At 36.0% G+C, this 25,696-nt stretch overlaps 1 protein-coding gene across 1 annotated transcript in view; it reads right to left on the bottom strand.

Annotated features, from left to right (window-relative positions):
• Nucleotides 1–6,314: 6,314 nt before the first annotated feature.
• Nucleotides 6,315–25,696, bottom strand: part of LOC149949818 (uncharacterized) — a 34,086-nt gene continuing 14,704 nt past the window's right edge. Inside the window, exon 2 of the mRNA XM_090169302.1 lies at nt 6,315–11,410. Within this exon, the coding sequence (XP_090025428.1) occupies nt 6,684–11,410 (4,727 nt within the window). The 3' untranslated portion in view covers nt 6,315–6,683. The remainder of the gene's footprint in view (nt 11,411–25,696) is intronic.

Genomic DNA, 25,696 nt, shown 5'->3' with positions numbered 1-25,696 from the left:
ACCGATTGAGGTAAACGGAATTTTACTTTTAGTAACGCTACAATAACCTTTCTTAAGTTCTTGCCAAATTTCTGGTCTCTTAGTTTCAATTTCCTGCATGGTGTACAAGTACAAAGGCAGTAGTCTCGCGTAGTTTAGGTGGTCATGAGCGAAAAAATACTTCACAAGCTTTTGAGTTGCACTCAGATGTAAGTCAAGGTCGCCGTTGCGAGTCGCGCGGATGAACTCCAAGATAGATAAAAATTGTCTCATGTAATTGAGAACAAATATAGCGAGTGGATTTGAATATTTTTTTGATTTGGCTATTTCCTGAAGAAGTGGGCCTTTTATCGTCAAAGAAGCAATATTTTCCTTTAATAAATCGCCGTTCCTGGACTCATCTCTTATGTTTTTGTACAGAAATCTTATATAAGAAGCTATTTTTCGAATCGATTCCGCCTCGACTGGATCCTTGCTTAAAACCTGAGAGATATATAGTTTGTATAGAGAAAGTACGGTAGTTGTGTGGGCTTCTATACAACGGTACATATGCCGTCCAGTTAAAATTCTCGTCACTGTAGCGGCAGAGTACATCCCTGATTCAACCCACGCTTGATCAACTCCAGAGCCTTCAACATACTTTCCAAGCGCCGCAAAAGCCCAAAACACAATGTGTAGCTCGCCCGGTCGAAATAAAAATTCTTCTCTGATGTCTCCTCTTGCAACCCATAGTTTCATCGCCATATCATATAACTGCAGGTCGAGAGTTAAAACGGTCACAGCGTTTGGTCCCATTGCCGCGTGATTTACGCGCTTAGCCATCTTAATCCCTTGGTAAAACGTCGTGTAGTCCGTCGGTGAAGATGTCAGAAGCGGTGCTAGAAGGGCCACATTACAGATATTTCGCGGCTCCGATATCGATGAATTAAACGAAGACCAAGTACCGAACATGTCTGCGTCATCCTTGAGTACAGAAGCTAAAATCCAGGCCATGTCTTCGTTTGAAATTGTCAAATTTCTGATTTCTTCATTAAAGGACTTCAAAGGAAATATTTCAGCTTTTACTTCTGGTTGTTTACAGAAGTCTTCAAATTCAGTTTCCGGCGGAGATTCGGCATTTCTTTTTAATTTTTAGTTTGCCTGTGATGGGCGGTTTCTCTGAATTCTTAGCTTGAAATACCGCCACTGCAGTTCCGTGAAACGAATCTTGACCGGACGGCGAAGAAACTAAAAAAATCGATGTTGTCCATGGCAAACCAAACAAAACTATCTGCCACTAACCACGTTGGTAGGCATACACCGCCATGCTTAGTCATTTCTTGCCTTATAGTCGAGGACATATCCTTTTCTAATGTAATCAACTTATCATAGCTAATAGATAATCCCAAATCATGGAGTTTGTTGATCAATAGCTTAGAACGAGTGTTTCTGTGAATGTCAAGTCCAAGACCTACTGTCATTGGTGTATCTGGTGGTGTATAAAATCCGCGTTCATTTTGGCTAAGTGGTTTATAGCTAAGTTGTCTCGTAGTCTTAACAACTCGTAGTATATGATCTACCAACGATAAAACGTCTTTTTCAATAACGTGTTTCCGTCTTTCAGTTTCGATTTTACGATTACCACAGACGATCATTTTGCAAAACTCAGTAAGCAGCTTGGGTCTTTCAAAATTTGAAAATTCTCCTTCAAAAGTCCATTTCGGAAAATTAAACACTTCTCTTCGAACGATATTGGCGGCTTTCCTTAAAATCTCTAAATCTTCATCTAAAGTAATTTTACTTTGATAGTCTAGTACCGCAGCGTTAACGGCACTAGTGGACATCACAATTTCCGGTTCCGTAACTTTCGAGGATTTCTGAAAATGTACATCTGGAATTTTATCAAGGATCAGACTTTTTATGTACCGTTTGTAGTTATAACCATCGTCAACTTCCATACCGTTCTCTTCAAGTAAGTTTTTATATGTGGTTTGCACGTCATTCATATTCAACATCACGTTTGATTTAGACGATAGTTCAAAAGAAACTGCGTGTATAATCGAGCTATCCACAATGGTTTTCACAAAGTCAAACTTCTCAGTTTCAGTTGGTTTATCTTTGGATATTTTTCTTTTCATTCTTGTCAGGCATGACAAGTGATATTTCAAATCCAACGCTACTGCTGCAAGAGGGTCGTCTGTTGTTGAAAGGCAACTCAGGCGGCATCTCGTCCCTTCATCTGTAGTTTTTGTACCTATAATCTTCAATTGCGCTCCCATATTGGCTGTGGTCACTTCATGTACCGCTTCTTTTTCTTCTTTTTGACATAAAATGCAAAGCTCTTTGTTGTATCCCTCTCTGGACGGATGTTTAATTTTCGAGGACATGAGAGGTGGACCAGGATGCCCTACACCACAAATATTTCAATAAATCTAAAATTAACACTAGCCTTTAAACTGGGTAAATAAACGTAAAGGTATGTTAGTATTGTTTCAACTCAAATTATGAATTATTTGTACGTCGTAAAGTACGAATGAAAACAAAATTCCACGTATATAAAATCAGTAGCAGCGCCAGCAACACACCAGGAAGTGGATCATTCTTCTGGTGGTTGCTTTCGAGCTCTGTTGTACTTTTCCTTTCGTCTTTATCACCAGCACTTTTTACACCATTCATATTACGCTTTTTTAAGGACACTAATATTATTAGCCTCCGCAATACTTGGATGTATCTCCCTTATTACGTACTCCAACGGTTACGTAATTTAAATGACAGGTAGCTACCAAAAATATCTTCTAAGAAATATACACTCTTTTTAGAAACGTTTACTGCAACGGGGGCGCATTCGGGAAAAAATGTTGCTCCTCTCTTATTTCGTGCCCGCCCTATAGGGGGGGGGGGGGTGGAACGAAATTTTGCGTTTACTCAATAGCGGTACAAGTAGATGGTTAGCTAGTAGGGCCCGTAAAGGCGGAAGAGAACCGTTCGACATGGCAGAGAGGTCCACGGGTAACCTCTCTGAAAGAGAAGTGGCGGAGAAAACTGGAAATCAGTCACCTCGTAGCATGCTTACTGCTCCAAATCCCGAAGAGCAGTATCGGTTAACCTATAAAAATATTCTGCGGAGAAAACGGAGAGAATAAATGAGGTTAGCTGCTAGTACACGTAAGGTCTCGAGGAAGGTGAATTTTTGTTTAAAATACTAGAGAGTCCGACGATAAGTGACCTCTCTGTATAAAAGGTGCGGAGAAGGAGAAAATGAGAAACAGTTACCTAGTGGTGGTGAAAAACTCGCACTTACAGGTTCAAATAACGCAGAGCAGTATCGGTTAACTTGAATTAGACGCCACGGAACGAGAGAGCGCCGGCTGCCGTCGAAAGAGGAAAATTCGGAAATCGTTTCCCCCCTTTTCGTAAAATGGCCCCGAAACTAGCCTTCTTTAAACGAAAATATTTTTACAAAATGCTAGTTCCTGGGTGTAAAGATTTTCTTTATCGTGTTTACAAAAGTAAATAGTCATAAACAGAAAGTCTTGGATTCTCACCAAGGCCAGCGCCATCAAAACTGAGAAACTACTTTATCCCTTCTTGGCGATGCCGACCCCCTCGCGTATCGCTACAAAATTGGGCATTGCGCGAGGTACATGTGAAATCCGGTTTCAGAAACGTCGTTTTCCGCGATAGAAAGAAAGTTTGCGCCAACATGGAAAGTTCAACATCAGCTAAACTTTTAGATTTAATGAAAAATTACGCTACAGACGATTTTTTTAAACTTGATCAACTTGGAAAAAGAAAAGAGGCCATGCAATACATGATAGACAATGGATGTATGGAGGAAATTATTCAAGATATACTATCACAATTATATTGTTACCGTCTCTAAGCCAAGGCCTAAGTCTTACGGTTCACTTTGTTTCATAATGTCATTATGTTTCTCATTACTTTTAAGAAACTCGGTTTGTACTCCGACGGTAAATAATTCCTTAATGTAAAAAGTACACTGATTTGCTTGGTGTTTAGGCATTAATAGCCGATGAGCGGCAGTTTTTTACGCGGCATCGTGAATCCTCTTACGTAGAATCAAAATATAATAAAAAAAAGCAGACAACCTGAAGAGGTTACACTTTGTCCCGCCAGGAGCGCTAGTATCGGAGGGGCTAATTTCAAAAATTCCCGCCGAAAATTTCAATTTTTTTTAACCGTTTTGATTGGATGGTTCTTTTGGGGTGGCGGAAACTAGGGGCGTGCATCTCAGATTAGATGGAATCCATTGGGGAAGGTACGAAACAACTCGAATCCAAGACTTTCTGTTTATGGCTATTTACTTTTGGTGTTTAATGTTTACTCAAAGAAAAAATAAGAATAGTTATATGATAAAAACTTGCACTGGCTCAAGCTGCAGGTGATAGATCCATGTTCAACTCTCACCTAAGAAGGATCTATCATGGATTAATCAAACGGAAATAGATCATTCTTAGGTGAAAGTTGAACTTAGTTCTAGCGCGTTCATGGATAATATCCAGAAATAAACAGTTAACCAAAATACTTACGATTTATCGCAATTTTGTCAGTTAATTTATCTGTTACGATGCAGAGCTCTTAACGCGGTGGATATTAAGCGCGGGGTGCCTTTATTCCTTACTGAATAAACAAGTGAAACAAAATAGAACTCCGGCGACGTCACTCGCGTTTACGCAGTGAGATGAAGTTTTATACTCGATTGTCACGACAAAAGGGAGAGAGACGACTTGTTGCCTGACATCCAGTGACGCGTTTTTAGGGGGGAAACCAGATATCTTTCCTTGTTTTTCTTTAGCGGGAGTGTTTGGTTTTTCTTGTATGAAAAAGGCTGTATGCGCCAACCTATATAAGAGATTTTTCTTGGAACCTTGCGTTTACTACGTGCCGCCATTATCGTACAGGCAATTCAAAGTTCCTAGAAAAATCCAAGCGCTCTACCGCAGAAATGTCATCCCCCTAAAACAGGTTTTTTCATCACCCTCCCCGTAGACTGTAATGTAATAGTCTTAGTCGATAATTCAATATAACGGTCAAAAACGCCGCCGATCAGTTTAGTAAAATATTTTCGGCGGCCTAATCGTCGGCCATTTTCGGTATGGAGATACAGGCCGGAAGGCAGGCAATTGAGGTAGAATTTTAAATTTTCATTTATCAGAAAAAAATAACTAGATCCGAATTTAGATACTTCAAAATATAGATAAAAGTATCTATCGCTGAACACTGTCTAGCTCTTACTTTATAAGTAATGTTGTAAAAGAACGTCGGCCATTTTCTAAGATGGCCGTCAAACATGATTTAATATGAGATTTATGAAATTCAACCAACCTTTTAAATTGCTCCTTTATCGACTTCCGTTGTCCAGTGAAAATAAAATGAAGATAATTAATTTTAATAATTTACAACTGTTATTTCCGTCAATAAATGAAAAAAGTGATATTTACTAATTTTCAATAACTTTTAATTATTTAGTGAGACAATGATTCAATTTATTCACCATAAAATATTTGTTTTTAATATTTATACAGTGTTTTAAATACAAGTTGACTGAAAACATAAAAACGGTTATTTCTGTCAATCCTTGGCGCTAAAGTACCAAAATTATTGTTAGATTTTTAAACATTTTTGATAACAATTTAATATTTAATTTGTAAAATATAATCATTTGACTTTAATTTCATTTCATTGCAGCAAAATTATTTGTTTTTTTTTGTACTTTTTCAAGATTGTGCTGTTTAAAGAATAAGAATGTTTAGTTTCATATAGAAAACCATATTTCTGTCCATATTTTGCGCTAAAATAACAAATATGATGTTTGGCATTTAACATTTTCGTAAACAACTTGATATTTAATTAGGCCAAAATAATTATTGGATATTGTTCCAATTTAATCACGATAACATCATTCTTTTTAAAGATAATTATTTAAACAAAATATTGCTCTATGTTTATTTGTGCTTAATTTATTATTACAATTAATTAAAAGTGATTAAACTTCGCAAAACAATTTCCCCTGCCTAAACAGGGTTTGTATTTAGAGGGAATATATAATTATAGGATTTCATTGGGCCAGGTTATAGATATAAAGATATAATCAATAATACATTCATAATTATGTTACTCCAAACAAAGTAAGTATTTGGTTCACTTGAATACATTAATTAAATCATGAAACAAATTGGTTCCTAAATATATTTTACGTACACAGATTTAAGATCAATTTTATTTAAGAATGCGTATATGAACAAAAATGTTTTATAAACAAATCTATTCTATCGTAGGGAAACATTTTTAGAAGTTGAGTATATTAAACTCTTAAAAAAGATTTGACGTTGAGTAAAACAATAGTTTTCAAAGCAACTCTTCTTATAGGGTGTTGTCAGCTAATTTCAAGTTTCGAAATACAGTTCGTTACAATGACAAGAATCATCGGCACTTTCAACTGACAATCGTATTGGGAACAGAATTATAATTTTATGGTTGAATCTCTAGCATAGTTTTACTAGCCTAAACAAGTGTTTTATTCGAATTTAGAGAGTGAAATGCAGTTAAGTAACTTAAAAATTTAACTTCCGCAAAATTGCAACCGGGCTGAATATTTCGTCGCACCTTCATTTACTCTCAGTACATAAATAACCAAAAGTCCCCAACATTTGGTACTAATTTTAGAGTTATAATAATTAGGATACATTTTAAGGCCAGGCCTTTCAAATAAGGTCCGATGTAAAATTTTGCATTATCTCTCCTTCTTCATCCGCCGCGTTCACATCAGCCCCTCTATCAATAAGTAAGGTTGCGATCTCTTGTTGTTTGTATTGAGTTGCACAGTAAAGAGGAGTTATTCCATATATATTCATCGCGTTCACATTAGCCCCTCTTTCAATAAGTAAAATCGCGGTTTCTTTTTGTTTGTATTGAATTGCACAGTGAAGAGGAGTCACTCCACATCCATCCGTCGCGTTCACATCAGCCCCTCTTTCAATAAGTAAAATCGCGGTGTCTTGTTGTTCGAATTGAGCTGTACAGTGAAGAGGGGTCACTCCATATCCATCCTTCGCGTTCACATTAGCCCCTCTTTCAATAAGTAAAGTCGCGGATTCTTGTTGTTTGTATAGAGTTGCATAGTGAAGAGGAGTTATTTCATATATATTCATCGCGTTCACATCAGCCCCTTTCTGAATAAGTAGAATCGCTGTTTCTTGTTGTTCGTATCGAATTGCACAGTGAAGAGGGGTATCTCCATCTTCATCCGCCACGTTCATGTCAGCCTCGTTCTGAATTAGTGAAAGCGCGATGTCATGATTTCCAGTAAGTGACGCAATATGTAGAGCTGTTAACTTATTTTCAGTCACGGCGTTAACGTTTATTCCAATTGTCATTAAAGAACGCGAGAGTTGGTCATTTCCGTCTTTTGTGGCCAAGTGCAAAACTGTGTATCCATTACGTCCTGGTTCTTCGATGTAAGACTTCAATGCACCATTTAATTTTTTATCTTGTAGGTGTTGGATCATAGCGTTAAATATGTTTCTTTTGTTTTCCGCTGATAGTAGGAAAAATGCGGTTTCCTGATTTTCGTTTAAAAACCTCCCCTTTTCATTTTCCCAATTACTTTCAATTGAATCCATGTACCGTTGTATTAATGTTTTAACACGTTGCCCGAAAATGTCGTCGGTTGATTGATTGAGCTTGTTATCCAGAAATGTTCTTATAAATTCTAATTCAACGCGCAGTAATATTTCGAAAAACAAACATTGTATTGCATCTGTATCTTCTTCTTCAGTAAGACTTTGCTGGAAATAATCGAAAACAAAATATTCTGCAAAGACTCTGTGGATGAACTCAATGTAGTTTTCACTTTCTTGCACCAAGCCCACTTTTTTTAATTCGTCCTCTAGAATTTTAGCTTGCACTGCATTGGTTTTGGATTTAAAATGAAGCAATTGTTGTAACTCTTTTCTCAGCAGAAGTCGACAAGCGCGTTGATAGTGCAGTTCTCGAATATCAGGTTGGAAATAAGTCTTCCAACTGTCTACCGAAATATGGCTTTGGGAAATGGAAGGTTTCACGGCATTGTAAATTTTAAATTTCTTATTCACAAAATCTTCGATCAGGTCGATTAGATTAAGATCATTGTCTTGGATATCTTGTATTCTGGTCGATGCATATTCGCCCAACAATGTGCACTGCAGTGGAATTCCCATGAATTGCTTTTCGTTATCGTTTACTTGTTCCGAAAATTTGTCTATCCAATTACAAGCATATTTCTGCAGCATAACCTCGCCTTCGTTTTCTTCATTCTGACTTTCCCAAAATTTTACCAGAAACTCCTGTTGGTTCTCTTTGCTGAATGGCATTAACATGTACGCGAAAGTATCAAGTTTTTCTTCAAGTGTGCTCTTAGTATAGGGTCGAGTGGTCACTAGTATGTTTTCGAGTTTGGATTTATTGAGAGCACTCAGCCATTGAACAGTTATGGTTTCAAAGTGTGGACAGATTTCGTCGAATGCATCCACAAGCAATATCACTTTACCAACTCTATTCAAAAGAGCTTCTTTCAATATTTCTTTCTCAAACTGAGTTAACTGTTCTTGGGGAATTATCTTCTCCAATAAAAATGACACGGCTCCACAATGATCATCGGACCGAAAGTGAGAGTTATCCTTCAGCAAAGTTTGTAACTGGCTCATGCAAGTATTTAAATTTACTCTGATTACCCATACGTTTACCATTTCCTTTTTTATCTTCAAAGCTATCGCACTCAATATCGTTGACTTGCCAGTGCCGGCTATATCAGAAATTATAATGGTTTTTTGGACATCTAACAAGCTTATAAATTGTTCTTCGGAGTAGCTGTCGTAGTTTAAACCCTGTTCGAATTCCTTATTAATGACAGAAGATAATTCTTGCATTTCAAGTCCCAGGTAATGACGAATTGTTTTTAATTTTCCCCTCGTTGTTTTCCAGAAGAATTTTCCCGATTCGTATTTTAAGAAATGATAATTTCGACTTTCATCTTTTTTACAAATCGTTTGGAATTTTTTAAGCTCCGTTTCAGTGTTATTTGTTTGTTGGTTAAGTCCGCGAGTGTTTGGAGGATCCAAAATTACTATTTTCCGAATAGTTTCGTCTTCAAATTTTACTATGTCTTCAGTTCTGGCCCCTAAGATTTCTAAATGGTATTTATCTATCGAGCCAACTATCACAATCACATCACTCTCGGATAAAGATTGAAATATCTTCTCCGATATTTCTCTATTCTTAATCATTATGGTTCTTGGAATGTACAAGTCGGACATATCCTCGACTGGGGGTCCAATGGTTATCTGTTCACCCTTAATTAGCATTTCCAAAGCCTTGGTATCCCGTATTGTGAATACGTCCTTTGAAGCACCTATGAAAGCATTTAAGCTGATGGTATCATTCTCAGACTGCAGTCTTAGCAGTTTCTTCTCCAAAATGTTTTCCTTGCCTTCCTTGCTAAGATAATCCCACTTTATTCCCCCGAGTGTTATGCATTTTAAGGATTTATCGTTGTAAACGGCGCAGTCTCTAATGCAATCTAGAAGATTTCTGTCACTCGCAAGAAAAATAATTTTAAATTCAAATTGAGACTTCATAATCTCATTTAAAATTTTCTTGAAGTTTGACGTTTTATCTGGGGTGGGGAATTTACAATCAATTAGTACTATTTTGTCGTTTGGTGGGAACAATTTTAGCAATTTCACAAAGCTACTGGATTGGTTCAGCGTGACCACGCTTTCAGCTTCGAAACAGCAGTTTGGTTTTCCTAATTGCTTGTGAACCATCGCAGTCATGACGTCGCTTCCTCCGTCGGTTTCAATGAGACAGAGTTTATCCGAGGGCTCTAGTGCTTCACTTACATCATTCGTGTGTGTCGGTTCAAAATACCAGGACATTTTCTGTATTTTGTCTCTATAGCTCTGTAACGTAACGTCGTATTTTCTTTTTCGGTTTTCTAGTTCTTCATTCGCTTCTTTTACCCTTTCTACCATAGCAGGGAACAGAACCAGGAGAAGTTTGACGAACGGAATATCTTCCCGTAATTTACCTTTGGTTTTAAGGGATGTTTTATCTATTTGTAGTTTATTCAACTGTTCAAAAATGTATTCTTTATCAGTTTCTTTAATATCAGGGCTATTGTCGATCAGCGATTGTGGTTTAAATGTATCGTCTTTTAGCAAGTGTTGAAAGTTAAGAATGAATTCTGATTCGGTGGCAGTGAAAACATTAATGTAACATTCGTTTTCATCGTAATTCCTCGTTTGATATCGTATCTGGCGGTTGCGAACATTCGAATCCGTTCCAAAATTCGCTTTAAAAGTTTCGTATTCCGCACCGAAAAATGACTTAGGACTTAAGAAGAAGAAAGGCGAGATCTTGATCAACGGCCAATCTTGCACCACTTTTGGGGGCGGGTTCTTCAAAGCTTCTATTATATCCGCAATACTGTGAGTCGGGCCTTCTTTTTCATCCATATTTGCAAGAAAAATTCGGTACACCTTTCCAATATGTTTGTGACAAATATTCACCGGGTTGGGTGCTGAGAGGTAACTGTTAATATCCAAATCTTCGAGTGAAATTTTCTTTCCATGGTATCGAACGTCAAAGTGATCTGTCATTTTACTTAGCATTTTCTGACAACCAGGACTGTCGAATACCTCAGTATGCACGTGACAACCAACCCTGTCTGATTTGAAATTAAAAAAGCCATCATCAACTGTCAAGTACTTGAGCGAAAATGTCGTTATCTGCGCCAGCCATCCTCCTAAAGAATGGCCGGTGCAGAATAATTGAAGATCTTCAATTCCACTGTCTTCGACGGTTTTGTGGATGAGATACGCAAAAGAGCAAGCGCAACTCATTTGTTCTACGAACTGATTGAATAGAACGCCATGTAAATCTGTCCATAACGCGCTTAGGTTTGTCACGTTGGTTCCACAATGGGCGATGACAATCTGCCTTCCTTCACTGTTGAAATACGCGGAGGCCAAGTAGCTGTTAGACGCGCCTGATAAAGTAGTCCATTTCGCATCTTTGAAAGCTGTCGTGAGTAGTTTCCAGCCTGGTGGAAGCTGAGACGGCTTCTTGGAATTTATGGTAGTGCCTCTTAACCAAATTAACAGGCTTCCAGACCATTTAAGCACGCTCCCAAACCTTTTTAACAAGCCAAAAAATCCTTTCAGCGGACGCGACGCATCTTCGTACGCGTTTTCCGCCAGTTGTGCCAATGTCAATGTGTCTGGAAACGGGGTGACGCCTCTAAGACGCTCAATTTTCATATTTGCTCCTGGTTTCTTAATATCTTGTTCGATGGTGTCAGCCAATTTTGTATTGCTTAGTGTGAGGTTTTCGTCAAATTTCAGTTTCTTGGATTTCCGACGAAATGGTTCGGTACTTGTAGCAGCTCGTACTTCTGTAAGAATATTTACAATTATTTTACTACTAGCATTTCAATTTTGTGGCCCTAGGGAGGGGGAGGGATATGAGATACAGCCTCATGAGCGGCGGAAACATTTCATTACTGCACTGATATAAAATCAAAAATATCACTAAAAAACTGAAATCTATCAACTTTAAGTGCCTAAACTTTACACTATTTCTGAAAATTGTAAAAGCCTGTTCTAAACCTAAGTCTTAGTGCCAGTTTTTGAGAAACTTTCCGTTTTAATGTCAATTGTAGATTCACTAGCAGACGAACGTAAAAGCTTATTCCCCGAGAGGTCTGTAAAAGGCTGCGTCTAGCTGTAGAAGAAGCCGTTTTCTTAAAAAAATATTTTTGTGAAGACAGTTGTGAATCTTGCCGAGATACGAATATGCAAAGGCTTAGCTACATTTTCCACTCAATACCAATTATGCTATTGTTTTGTCGAACTTGAACCGAATCCCGTGTTTTTGAAAACAGGAAGTTACGGGACGGAAATGTAGGGGCTATATGATCCCGTTGAAACCGTAAACGCGATAAATTGTTCAGCAAGAATTACTCCGTTGGGCGTTATGTATTGCAGCCGAAATCTTCTCTCAGGTGATGCAATGCCTTAGACTGCAAGCGGAAGTTTGCGCGTGGCATGCAGGGCTTGCCACCACCCTCCTACGCATTGTAACCCGGCCACCTGAATTGATGGTTTCAAAAGTCGCATGATGTCTTGGGCCTATGGTGGTGCCTTGGGTATTAGCCTAGCTGATTATTATTATTATTAACCCTTACGGGCCAGGCTTAGCTCGACGCGCACGGTTTTATTTCCATAAATTCAGATTTAAGTATGAAATATTTATTGTTGTAAATTATTCATGAAATTTTATTATTAAGCACTTACTTTTTTCTCAATTTTATACTATAACGTTATTTACCATTATTTATCGCACCAATTACCATCTATTAAATACCACTTCGAAATCTTCGTAAATATTTTGATTTGAATTTTTGAAATGTATCGCTGTATTGGTTCAAATATTGGGTGCAGTAGAAATCGTGAATGAAAATTATCGAATTCACGGTTTTCGGCAATTTCTTTATGATGACATTTATGTCAAATTTCAATAATTGATAAAATTATTTCGTTTGATGTTTCATTTAATCAAATTGCCTTAGTTTCGCCAATCAAAGGTCGAAGTTAAAACGTTGGTAAATGCTTCATCAGTATGCAAGAAATATAATATATCGTATTATTTCTGTTATATAATTTCTATGGTTACATTAATATTTTTTCAGTCACAAAAGTTACAAGGCATAGATTTAAAATGATATCGAAATAAAATCTAAATTTTTCGATTAACCAATTCTTGATTGTTCACATCCAATGACATATTTAACAGACATTCAAATGTAGCAATTCATCCGGAAAATTTATTTTTATGATAAAGGAGGTCTTGAGACGAAAAAGTTATTTTCAATCAATATAATAATTTATATTCACAAAACCATATTCTCAAACGTCACAGAAAACATGACTAATATACAATAACCTTGTTAGAAAGTTTTTTTATTATTAAAGGGAACAGTTGTCGATTACAGGGCTTTTTAATGGTATATTTATTAATAATGCAAAAAGCACTGGAATAAGCCTAGTGGGCTACTCGCCCAGTATAACCGAAGTCTGTACGAAAATATCTCTCGTTGTTCATTCATTATATCTACTGAACCTCCGAACTTAAAGCTAAGGGGGTTTAGGAGAATATCTACTTGCGACTAAATGCTAGACTCTTTTTGGGGGTCAAAAGGGGCAAACAATGGGAGGTGATAATTCTAGCTCTATTATTGGTCAAACCACGCTAGCTCTCCAAACTTTTCAAGTTATGTTTTCTTTTTTATTGGTAAGTTAAGAGAAAGTTTTTCAACTCATGGTAAAACTATATAAACCTACTGAAACTATAAGAAATACAAACCCACGTGTTCTTCACATTTTTTGTGAAGTATGTCTGTCTGTTTAATTATTTATATTTAATATGAAGGAACTAAGAACGTACAACTATAAATAGTTAATTTAATAAAATTAGTACATAATAATTTTAAACCCTATATAACGAATATTTTAGTAGAATAGTAGAATATAGTTAAATATTTAAGTTCCCACCAAAATAGGCCAAAATTAGATATATATTTCTGTTTGAATTCTAAGAAACCACTCCACAGTGTTTCGAAAAGCCTAAAATGCGGCAGAAATTAAAAAATTACCAGACACATACAATATTTACATATTTATAACCAGGAAGTCAACAGGAATAACGTAGAACCAAAATTTTAATGCTGCGCCCCCTAGCGACGAAGTTAGCTTCCCCCTAGGAACACAGGGTTAACGTTGCTGGCATTTGATAGCCCTTAAAGAGTGTAGAGAGTTGACAAAAATTCACGGTCGTAAGTCTTACCATATACTAATAAAATTAAGTTTTAGGGTTGGAAAAGTTCATTTTAGAGCATGTTCACCCGAGATTTCTTCCGAAACACGCAAGTGGATACCCAATATTTTTCGAACGTTTTTTAGTAAACGTTTCATTATATCCATTCCGTTAATATTTCCGGTTTCCCTTCGCCACCGTTGAAGAAAGTTGAGTTTTAATATTTAGAAATTAGTAATAAAATTCCTAGCCAAAATTTGGCTAAAATGAATAACAGAAGAAAACCCCTACCGTTATGCAAATTAGTATTACCCTAGCTTATACTAATTTGCAAAAATTATATTTTAGAAAACAGTTTAATCAGGCAAAACATCACTGGATAATATACAAAAATTATGTTAACAAATATCTTAATTGCTTATTTGTTTTAAAATATATGAAGCAAACATAGCTATTCAATATTTTCAGTTGCTAAACGCATATTGTTCAGAAAATATTTGTGGTTTTCGTTACACAATTCTATCTCGTGTTCAGAATTATTTAACCTGACTGGATAAGTTGGTTCATTTGGTTCTTTAAGTAAATCCATAACGGCTCTCGGAAGTGGAATTTGTTTTTGCTTTGCTATTCTTTTGCTGAGGGAAATGTTCGAAATAATGGGATCACTCGAATCCAGAGCTCGATTAAATATGTCCCGTAAATTTTCAATTCTAGATGTTTTCCTAGAATGCATTTCCTTGTCTCGACGGTATAATTTATTACGGGACGCACCCGCCTGTTCACTTAGAACTCCTATAGATAAAGTGGACTGCTGAATAATTATTTCACCATGATCAAGGATTTTATGTAGGGTTACAGGCAAATTAAACCACTTATAATTGTCAACGTACGTTTTACATAATTCTAGACAATACTGGCCAAATTTTTCGGAATCAACGGGAAAATTTGAGGATATGGCACATAAAATTACGTACAACCCCTCCACAAGCCAACGTTCAATGGAAAGAATTTCTGCAAATATTTCTTGATTTGAAGGCGAAAAAGCCCTTCTGGCCGTGTTTCCATCGTTGCTCGTGCCAGACCCACCAGGATTAGGAAAGTCTACCCTTAATGATAACTTCTCCCACATCAAAAGTTGAATATCTTGTTTTCTTTTAATAAAGGTCGGGTTCTTAGCTCCCCCCTTAATGCGCCAGGTCTTTAATCCATCAACGTTGCGGTACCCCAAATGTAAGCAAAACTCCATAAACCGTATCCAGGCGTGCAATGGACTCAGTCCATATCGTAACAGAGTTCCATCTTTCGGTAAAAAGTTTTGACGATGAATGTCGTTAAATTGGGTAGGTGTTGCCCCGCAGATTGGGCAGCATTGCTGAGACGAAGCACCTGATAAAATACTAAGCACTTTGCCGTCGATTACAGTAAGATTAAGACTGTACGCGACTGACACAGATATGCCCGAAATGTTTGAAGTGAAGATATGCAGTTGTTCAATTTGTTGTTTTACCCAATCACTTTCTGATAATATAGATTCCTTGGATTCTTTAATAAATTGAATTCTTAGGGGCCTACAAAAGCGTATTGACTGCGTGGTTCTGTTTTTCCAGACGGTATGTCAATATTCTAATCTTAGGCTCAAAGGAATAATTGTGGTTACAAAAAGGCAGGCATCACTAGAGTCGATAGAGCTACCGAAGCTATGTTTATACCGCGATTGACCGGTGCTTCCATCAAAGCCCCAAGAGACTGAAAGAGTTAGATGTAAACTTTCCTGATTAATGTCCTTTGTGTACCTGATGATAAATTCTCCTTGAAGATTTAAAATCCGGTCTACAGTGTGGTCTAAAAGATTTTGAAGAGAAACAAACGCTACCGTTTCAGATACATTCACAACAGCCGGCCTGCAGAGTAATTTAGCCTGAAGAACTTTATAGTAAGATGGGAAGAGAGAAGAGCCATGAGATAAAGCAGTTTGCCTGATCATATTATAGGTGTTTACTGATAAATCGCCATCTAAAATCAGAATTAGTAAGAAGAGTTTCAGGAATTTTAAAAGCTGTCTGCAACCAGACTTGGTGCTTCCTCTCAAAGTTAGCCATCACTCTATCAGCTTGTTTCCAGCAACGGTTAAAAGTTTTTTTTTCGCTCTCAATCGCTCTCCGTAGAATTTCCATTTGAAACTTTGAAAGGTTTTCCTTTATTTGATTTCCAAGTAAGATTCGGATACTCGAAATACAATCACCTAGGTTTTTGGGTTCCGTGAAAATTCCAACCAATTCCCTTTTAGTAATGGGAACTCTCGGGTTGCTCTTATCAATTGAATTACTGTTGGTTGGCGAAGAACTTAAAGAAGGTAAAAGATTACTACTGAATGAGGCATCGTTTGTTATTGTTGAGTTGAAAGAGCGGTCGTGGCGAACATTGCCAATAGTTTGACTTTGTGGGTTATCCATATTTGAACAAACACGTTATTCAAATAAGTGAAAGCGCGTTAAATTTAAAAGTAACTTTCCTTTTTTTTTAAAAAAAACACACATTTTGGCGCTTTAAATATTGTTATCTTGCTTCAATTTGTTTTCTTCTTCAGAAAGCAATTACGACCACCCAAAATGTATTCGGTAATGATTTTAAATAGTCATTGAAATTCTACATAAATAGCGATACTTGTGGGGTAACCGGCTCTTTAGTACAAATATTCAAAATGATATTGTCTTTTTACAAAAAAATGTACCTTAATCTTTTATTCTATTTAAGATCGTCAAATTTTTAAGAAAAAATTCAGGAAGTGTAATGCAATTTTACTATATTGCAATAAAAAAATTATTTATAGCGTTGATAACGGATTAGAACCTCATCAAAAAAGCGGTCAGAATATTATGCGATTTTGGCTTTCAGCCAACGATATTTACTTTTAATTGACATCTGCCAAATAGTATTACCCAAATTGGTATGCATATGTTGCTTTACCCGCTGATGAAATTTATAGCCAAATATGGCGGTTTCAGCCTAGATTTACAGTAATATTCTACAAACCTTCCAAGTCAACTTTCTTCAACGGTCGCGAAGGGAGACCGGAAATATTTATAGAATAGATATAATGGAACGTTTACTAGAAAACGTTCGAAAAATATTGGGTATCCACTTGCGTATTTCGGAAGAAATCTCGGGTGAACATGCTCTAAAATGGACTTTTCCAACCCTAAAACTTAATTTTATTAGTATATGGTAAGACTTACGACCGTGAATTTTTGTCAACTCTCTAAACTCTTTAAGCAACGTTAACCCTGTGTTCCTAGGGGGAAGCTAACTTCATCGCTAGGGGGCGCAGCATTAAAATTTTGCTGCTACGTTATTCCTGCTGACTTCCTGGTTATAAATATGTAAATATTATATGTGTCTGGTATTTTTTAATTTCTGCCGCATTTTGGGCTTTTCGAAACACTGTGCACTCTGGGGCTTCGGGGAATAGTAGCTGCCTCTGGGTCGCCTGTCGGTATCAAGCGCCCCCTATTTTTTCCAGAATATTTTCTCTCGGACAATGGTCATACCCAGAGTTCGGGTCGGGAGCTTTTAGGCCTCCCGCCCAATTATCCTGTCACCTTTGATGGCGCGGCTTAGTTTATTTTTACTTTATTTTTGGGGAATTGTTCATGCTTTATTTTTGGAATGCCAGGGACGACATATTATAAATCTATCATACCCGATGCCAGGGCAATAAAAACGAACTTTTTAGAAGTTTGTGGGAAACCGAATGTTTCGAACTTTCCAATTAATCTTAATTTTTGAGGGTCAGTGAAAACCCGTGAGCTTTTGAAAAATATTTCTCACGGTGAACTTTGACATATCACCAAGGAAGGGTAATTTAGACCCAGGATGTAGTTCCTTCGTTAGATTGGAACCTTTTTCGAAAATATGGGACGGCGTTAGGAAACCGCACTCCAACGTGTCCGGTATATATACCGAGGGCTTGAAAATTTAAGCAAGAAAAAAGAGAGAACTGTTCTCCAAAAAAGACGGGAGCAACTTCTCCACACAGTCGATGGTACCCTAATATAAAAAGAGAGACATAGTCTCCACTCTCGGTTTTAGTGAGTTCCGCCAGCCGTGAATCGGTAAATTGTGCCTTGGATGTGCTCACCGACAACAAACAAGTCATCGTATAGTTGAGTATGAAACCAAGAACGATATATCTCTAGTAGAACAATGGTTCGCCGCTGACCCCAATCGTATTATAATCCCTGGCATCCATCCAATGTTTAGTAGTAGTTTTGTAGGTTTTAATTAATTAGTAGTTGTGCATGCTGCATATGTTTCATTTTGCGGGAAATGTCCGCTTAAAATTTACCATTAGTAAAATTATTGTATAACCAAATTTAAAATTCTTAGTAATAATAATAATAATAATAATAACAATAATAATAATAATAATAATAATCAGCTAGGCTAATACCCAAGGCATCACCTTGGGCCTAAGTCATCAAGCGACTTTTGAAGCCTTTAATTCAGGTGGCCGGGTTACAATGCGTAGGAGGGTGGTGGCAAGCCCTGCATGCCACACGATCGAGCCAACAGCTCCCTACACTAACTATTACCGTTAAGCTCAACAAGTTTTTATGGAAGGGGAAACCGAAGAGCTTGGGGGAAAACCCCTTAAACCAGTGAGGATAGAACTTGCAATCATAAATCCATTATCATTAAAGTAACTCTAGATATGACCAAATTCTTTCGCTCTAAACAGTATCCCTAGTTTTAGGCCTTGTAGTAATAATTTCATGTTAACGCTTGGCATAGTAGGGCTACCGAGGGCTGCTAGTAGGCCTACGAAAAAAGTTGTTACATACATTTTTTAAATAAATATGGAGGAAAAGAATTATAAATAGTTAATTCTTAAAAAAAACATTTTAGACCTTTTTGTAATAATTTATAATGATACAATATAAATGTTTTTTTATCTTTTTAATTAATTATGGAAGAAAATAAGGAATTTAGTTTAAAATGTAGGGAGTATAATTGCACTGATTCCTTTAAAACCATAAATGAATTAAAAACATTGAACAAATGTTCATAAAATAATTTTTGAAGATATTAAGGAGCACTGTTTTATTGATTACGCAGGTAACTTGAAATACACTTTTACAATTAAATTTAACAAACGCTTAAAACCAAAAAAAATTACTTCCGAGAAGAAATTTATTGTACAGTATTTGAAAAACAAAACTAGCAACAGGAAGACTGAAAAAGTTGAGTATTGGTATTGTAACAGAGCTGGGCATTACAGAAAAACTACACTAGGGCAGCGACAATCAAAAGCTATGGGAACTTCTAAAATCAATGGGCAATGTACTGCTACGCTAAAAGTGTATATTCAACTTGGAAATGGAAAAGTTATTACCTACTCTTGTAACACTCACTATGGTCGTAATGTGTCATATTAGAATATCGGAATCAGATAGGCAAATTATTGCAGCTAAACTGACTCAAGGTGTGAGAAAGAAAAGAGTTCTGGATGACTTATATGAGAGTAATTTAGACCATTTGCAAAGGAAGCATTTTACATTTAACAAAGATTTAAATAATATTGGAAAATCATTTGGTTTGAATACCACAGAACGCCACGCGGAAGACCATCTAAGCGTTGATGCGTATGTTTGCGAGAAAGTTGCTAGTAATAATAAAACCATACTACTTTACAAAAAGCAACATGAGGACAGAAATCAAATTCCTGAAAATACACATTATGTAGATTTTAAACCACAAGATTTTACATTGGGAATAATGTCCCCATGTCAACGAAACATGCTAAAACAATTTGGAGAAAAAATTGATAACTGTTTTGGTAATTGATGAATTTGAAGGAATACCAGTTGGTTGGTTGATCTCAAATAGAGAAGGCGGAGAAGTGTTGAGGATTTTTTCAAGAAATTAAGAACGAATTAGGGGATATAAAAGCGAAACTAATAATGTCAGACAAAGCCCCACAATATTATTCAAGCTGGTGCAATGTGTTTGGAGAAGACATTCAAAAATTACTATGTAAATGGCATGTTTGCCACGATATAAAAAAGAAGTTACCAATAATACCTAAAAAAGAAGTTTATTCACAAGAGGGAATAACAGTGTTGATGGATGAAAGGATTCCCGAATAGTTTGAATTAATGTTGGAAACCTTCCTCTCTGAAATGCAAGAAAATGAAAGCACTGTAGAATTTGGAAATTATTTTGTAAAAGAGTGGGCCACATGTAAGAAGGAATGGGCTGCATGCTACAGAGAAGATAGTGAAATAAATACAAATATGCACTTGGAAGCATTTCACAAAGTTTTCAAACATCAGTATCTTGAGGAAAGCAAAATAAACGAGTTGATAAATGTTTGGCAACCCTGTTTAATTACGATCATACCCAGACACACCATTAAACTTTTAAAGGGAACAATAACTTGGAAATCATCAAAAAACTTCAAACGACATAAACATGCCATTGAAATGCCTATTTCTTTAGTTGAAAAAGTTTAATGGCAAGTATTTAGTGAAGAATCTTTGAAAGACGCAGACACTGATGCGTTTGGTAACATTAAGTATATTGTCACAAAGAAGACCAATATTTGTAACAATTGTCACGCATCTTGTGCAATATGTAAAGTATGCATACATAAATTTTCATGCACATGCCTAGACCGCTTTATTAATTCCAACTTATGTTAACACATTCATATAGTCAATATCGTTGAAAGTGAAATACTTTCCGAAAACCAAATTGAATCAAATAATAACCCAACTAACATGGCACAACTAATCATTTCTATGGAAGGCCAAGAAACTCATGAAACAGCTACAAATGTGACCAACCAAACTGATGTTGCCTTCTTACAAAAAGTGTTATCTGATTTTAACAGAAAGCAATCACTAGAGAATGAGAATGAATCTTTAATTTCAAAAGTGGAAGCATTAATTGGCGCAATTAGGAACTGCCAAAATAGAGATATTTTAAATACAGTTGAAAAACAAGTAATGACATCTAAATCTTTACTGGATATACACATTTCTAATTCAACTCACATTGAGAGTAGTAAAACCAAAATGGATGGGTTGGATAGTAATACTGCGGCAACAAATAGTCAAAATAATCCTACAGATATACATATTCCAACAACGAAGATTCCACACAACAAGCTCGTTGAAAAGCAGAAGAGATTTTTTCTACTGTAAAGAAGCGAAGCACAACTAATATTCGTTACGCAAAACCAGACCTAGCCGAGAAAGCTTCAATGGTATTTTATTTAACTAAGAAACGGTCTAATGGAAACCATGAACATTCAACCACTCCTGAACATTCTTAGTGTATAACTATACCCGAAGATAATAAACCTACCCTTGGAAAATCAACTTTCAGTAAACTATCTAAAAGGTCGGTGTTGGAGCGCAAAATAATTGTGCAGTTTCTCGAATATTTTGTTGAAAAAAGCATAGTAGATAAACCTATAGATGGGTGTGGGAAAATAGAAGAATCAAATGTTGAAATAATACCTGAAAATCTACAAGACGAAGTTATTAATATTAGTGCAAAGATTAGAAATGCTGCCATAAAGTATTTTACTTCGGAAGCCATGCTAATAATAAACCAAATTTTAAATATAAAAATTGATCTTTGTAAATGTTATTCCGGTCCAAAGATCTCGACAACTATGGACATGATAAATGTGAAAAGTGGAACCATTGGAATTGTGTTGGATATACTGGAAAAAAAGATATTTACATATGTGAAATTTTTGAAATACAGGAGTAGATTAAAACTACTCCTGTATTTCTACAATTTTCACTGCTACTATAGTAGATTTGTATTTAAATTTTTAATATATAAATATTAAGCTTTTGCCAATACTCAATGTTTTCAATATTTTCAGGAGTTTTTTTTTAATAAATATTTAATACATATATTGAAATCAGAATTAGTAGAATAGATGTTAAATATTATTTTACAAAATAATACAGTTAATACTTGTCATTTTACTTTATGTTATGTACACGACGGTTTACTTCTAACTCTGAAATCACAAGACACTACAATATTTCTATATTTTCACCATATGGTGAGAGTACAGAAATATTGTAGTGTCTTGTGATATAATTAATTTAAGAAATAATTTTAACAAATAATTTTAATTTTTAAAAGTTTTTAAAATAATATTTTTATGAAACTCGCTGTAAAAATAAGGCGCGATTTTCAATTTTTTTAAGGAATTTGCGACTTAATTAAAACAAGTGGCTTAAAATTGCCATTAATATTTTCCTTTTGTTTTTTTCGTAAAAAGACTTTTTCGCGACCAACTCCTATTTTAAAGATAAACATGTATTGAATTAGCTCTTAATATTACTGTATTACCAATAACTTTTACCGCATTTCATCATATTTTTATAAAAAGTGGGCTTAGCTTTTTAACAGCTTCATTTAAAATATTTAATAATTTAAGAAGTCGATTTGCGGCCCTTTAGTGGCGGATAAAAGTAGGTTAACTGCCGAAAATTGTTTTACCTGCTAGAAGCAGATATGCTGCAGTTTGCCAGCTAACGGTGGGGAACTGTAGGTTTGTTGCAAACATATTTTTTCATGTGCTGGTAAGAAGTAAATATGCGGCACTTTACCAACTCACGGCAGTTTGCCAACTCTGTCGCTCGCTCCCGGAACTTAGCCGACTGGCCTGTGCTACTAGGAATGAGTTAACAAACTTTACCTTCCTTTTAGCAGTAAAAGCCAACATAACTTGAAACCTTTGGAGAGCTAGCGTGGTTTGACCAATAATAGAGCTAGAATTATCACCTCTAATTTTTTGCCATTTTTGACCCCCAAAAAGAGTCTTGCATTTAGTCGCAAGTGAATATCTCAATGGTTAATTATAAAATGTATAATAATCTTGTTCGTGGGTAGTGGTTTATAATATGTGCTTTTCTGGATTTTTTATAAGTCAAAATTGATAATTCTAGTGAAATGGATATCTAAATTAAAAATAGAAATCAAAATGGGTATTTTTTCTTCAATTGAAACCAAAATGTTTCGTAAAATTAACCTTGATAACAAAGAACGCCTTTGTTATGACAGTCAGCAAAATGAATCCTCTAGTTTTCTAGAGTAGGTGGGACCAGCCTTGGAAATAAGGTATTTTTTTAACTGGTCCTTATGACCCCTTAGATTATTAATTAATAAACTGGTCCTTGTGACCAGTGACCCCCTAGCTTGTGAATTATTAAACTGGTCTCATATAAAATGTTCCAATGTCATTTTATAAGCATAAAAAACCTATCCGACGTGTTTAGAAGTTAGATTATGTTGGTAACATTAATTTTACACGTATTAAAAATAGTTAACTTTATTTTATGAGTACCACAAGACAACTGCCATAGCCTAGAAGACCCTCGTTATTTACCGTATTATCTCTCTCTACTCTAGGCTCCATATCTCCTGAGTGGCCGGTCCTTTACCTCGTAGCCTACCGTACTCGGGGGAAAGCGAGACTAGAGGATTGAGGCTTTGAGGAGGGGGGGCTTCGACTGTTTGAGTCGTTCGAGGGAAGCGAGCGAGGGACTCTGCATAAAGCCTCGACGTGCGGCTGCGACTGTAGTACGCGGAGTCGCGGTACATAGAAATCCGATGAATAGGAAAATCAAAATTGATAGAAACCTAGAATTAATAAACTGGTCATCTCCTATTATTTAATATTATTTCGAAATATGAAACTGGTCACTTTCTACATTTTTATTATTATTTCGAATTAATAAACGGGACACGGTGACCAGTGACCCCCCAAATTTTAAATAAATAAACTGGTCTTTGACCACCTGACCCCCGTTATTTTCAAGGCTGGATGGGGCAATTCAGTGCAGTTACCCCTAAATCAGCGGTGATGTACGTGTCAACTCCATGCCAAAAGGGGGGTATTTGTGGATAGGGGTGGGATGCCCGTGACGAAAGTACGACCACCATTCTTTGTGGTATTGGTGGTCTTTCTTACAAGGCCGTCGACTTTATCTACCTCCCAGACGCTTGGGATAACAGGACTACTTTAAGGGGATACAAGAAGGTCATTTTACCAGAGTCGTGATATAGGGAGGTCCGTCGATGAGTGAATGATAACAAATTCCTTTTGTACCCTATCGGAATGTTTTGGATAACGGTTCCAATTTTGACTTAAACTTAATTATAATTTTTACCAACTGGGGAACATTCGAGTGGCAGATAAATTTAAAGAGCCAATTAGAGGCCAGATTACATTTGGGGACATATTCCAGAACATTCGAGACCATTGTAGAATATTTCCGCGAAAATGAAAATTAATCATGGTCTTGGACCAACTTGTTTGTAAAAATTTTGTTTAAAATTTGGTGTATAATAATTTTCTTTATAATCTTTAGTTGAATAATTTCTAATTTGTAATATGTAATAATTTGTAATTTCTAATAATTTTGCTTGTATTTTAGTGTATTGATTTATTTTTGAATTTTTGTATGCTTATATTGTAACGAATTGGGAATTTCCTCGACCCTACCAAAAATGCAGGTGGGTCAGTGTTTGAATGACAGGCGAGGTACGGTGGCGACTTGCTGCCGACCTACGTCATGGATAAAACCCCAAGAAGGGAGTCCCGGCCAATATCCGGTCATTTTAGTTAGGAAAACCCCAAAAGGGGTACTCATGGAAAAATTTGTATTGTATTGGAGTAGTTGGAAAAATAGACTCGGATGAAGAAGTTAGGTTGGTCTCCAAATGAGATTAAAAATAAAAGATTTAAAGTTTTGATTTAAAATAAATCAGTTTGTTATAATTATTTAAAATAAAAATAAGTCAGTCGAAAAAAAATAAAAGATAAATTCGGAGAGGTTTTTCAGTCGGTCACTCCGGATTTAAAAAGAACAAAAAAAAAATAAAAATAAAAATAGCTCTCCCAAAAAGCTTTGGGGAAGTTGAAATAAACTTAATCTCAGCGTCCCCACAACCATATTGTAACATACGAGACCTCAGCTAGGCCACATGGGGTAGGTGGCGGGGTCAATTATTATTAGAAAGGTCGTTGATCACCCACGGAGATTTTGCTACGACAAAAATAAAAGTTCGGTCGATATTTTGGACAAGGAGGATATGAACAAGGGTTTTAAACAATTTTATAGCTTCTATGCCATAAAATAAATAAAATATAGACGAATTTGTAACAGGTCTTTATATCTTTAAACATCAAGTTGTAACTTGGATATCACTTTCATACATAAATAAACTATTTTCCAATATTAACAATATAATACTTTTTAACTGAAAAAATAATTTGGAACATCCTAAATTGATAGCTAACAGGATTTCATAAAAATTGTGAGAGTAAAGGTTTGAAGTGGTTTCGAGGTGGAAGAACAGCAAAAGTTATCTAAAGAGTATCTGGTTGGGAAGCTAGCCGCTAGAGGCCGTTCAAGGTCGAAAAGGTTCAGTGTTTGAATGACAGGCGAGGTACGGTGGCGACTTGCTGCCGACCTACGTCATGGATAAAACCCCAAGAAGGGAGTCCCGGCCAATATCCGGTCATTTTAGTTAGGAAAACCCCAAAAGGGGTACTCATGGAAAAATTTGTATTGTATTGGAGTAGTTGGAAAAATAGACTCGGATGAAGAAGTTAGGTTGGTCTCCAAATGAGATTAAAAATAAAAGATTTAAAGTTTTGATTTAAAATAAATCAGTTTGTTATAATTATTTAAGCAATTTTAAAATAAAAATAAGTCAGTCGAAAAAAAATAAAAGATAAATTCGGAGAGGTTTTTCAGTCGGTCACTCCGGATTTAAAAAGAACAAAAAAAAATAAAAATAAAAATAGCTCTCCCAAAAAGCTTTGGGG

This window comes from Leiobunum rupestre, chromosome 3 (assembly GCF_980474605.1).
Source record: "Leiobunum rupestre chromosome 3, qqLeiRupe1.1.hap1, whole genome shotgun sequence".
In the NCBI taxonomy this organism is placed as follows: domain Eukaryota; kingdom Metazoa; phylum Arthropoda; class Arachnida; order Opiliones; family Sclerosomatidae; genus Leiobunum; species Leiobunum rupestre.
This window is presented reverse-complemented; position numbering and strand designations above follow the sequence as displayed.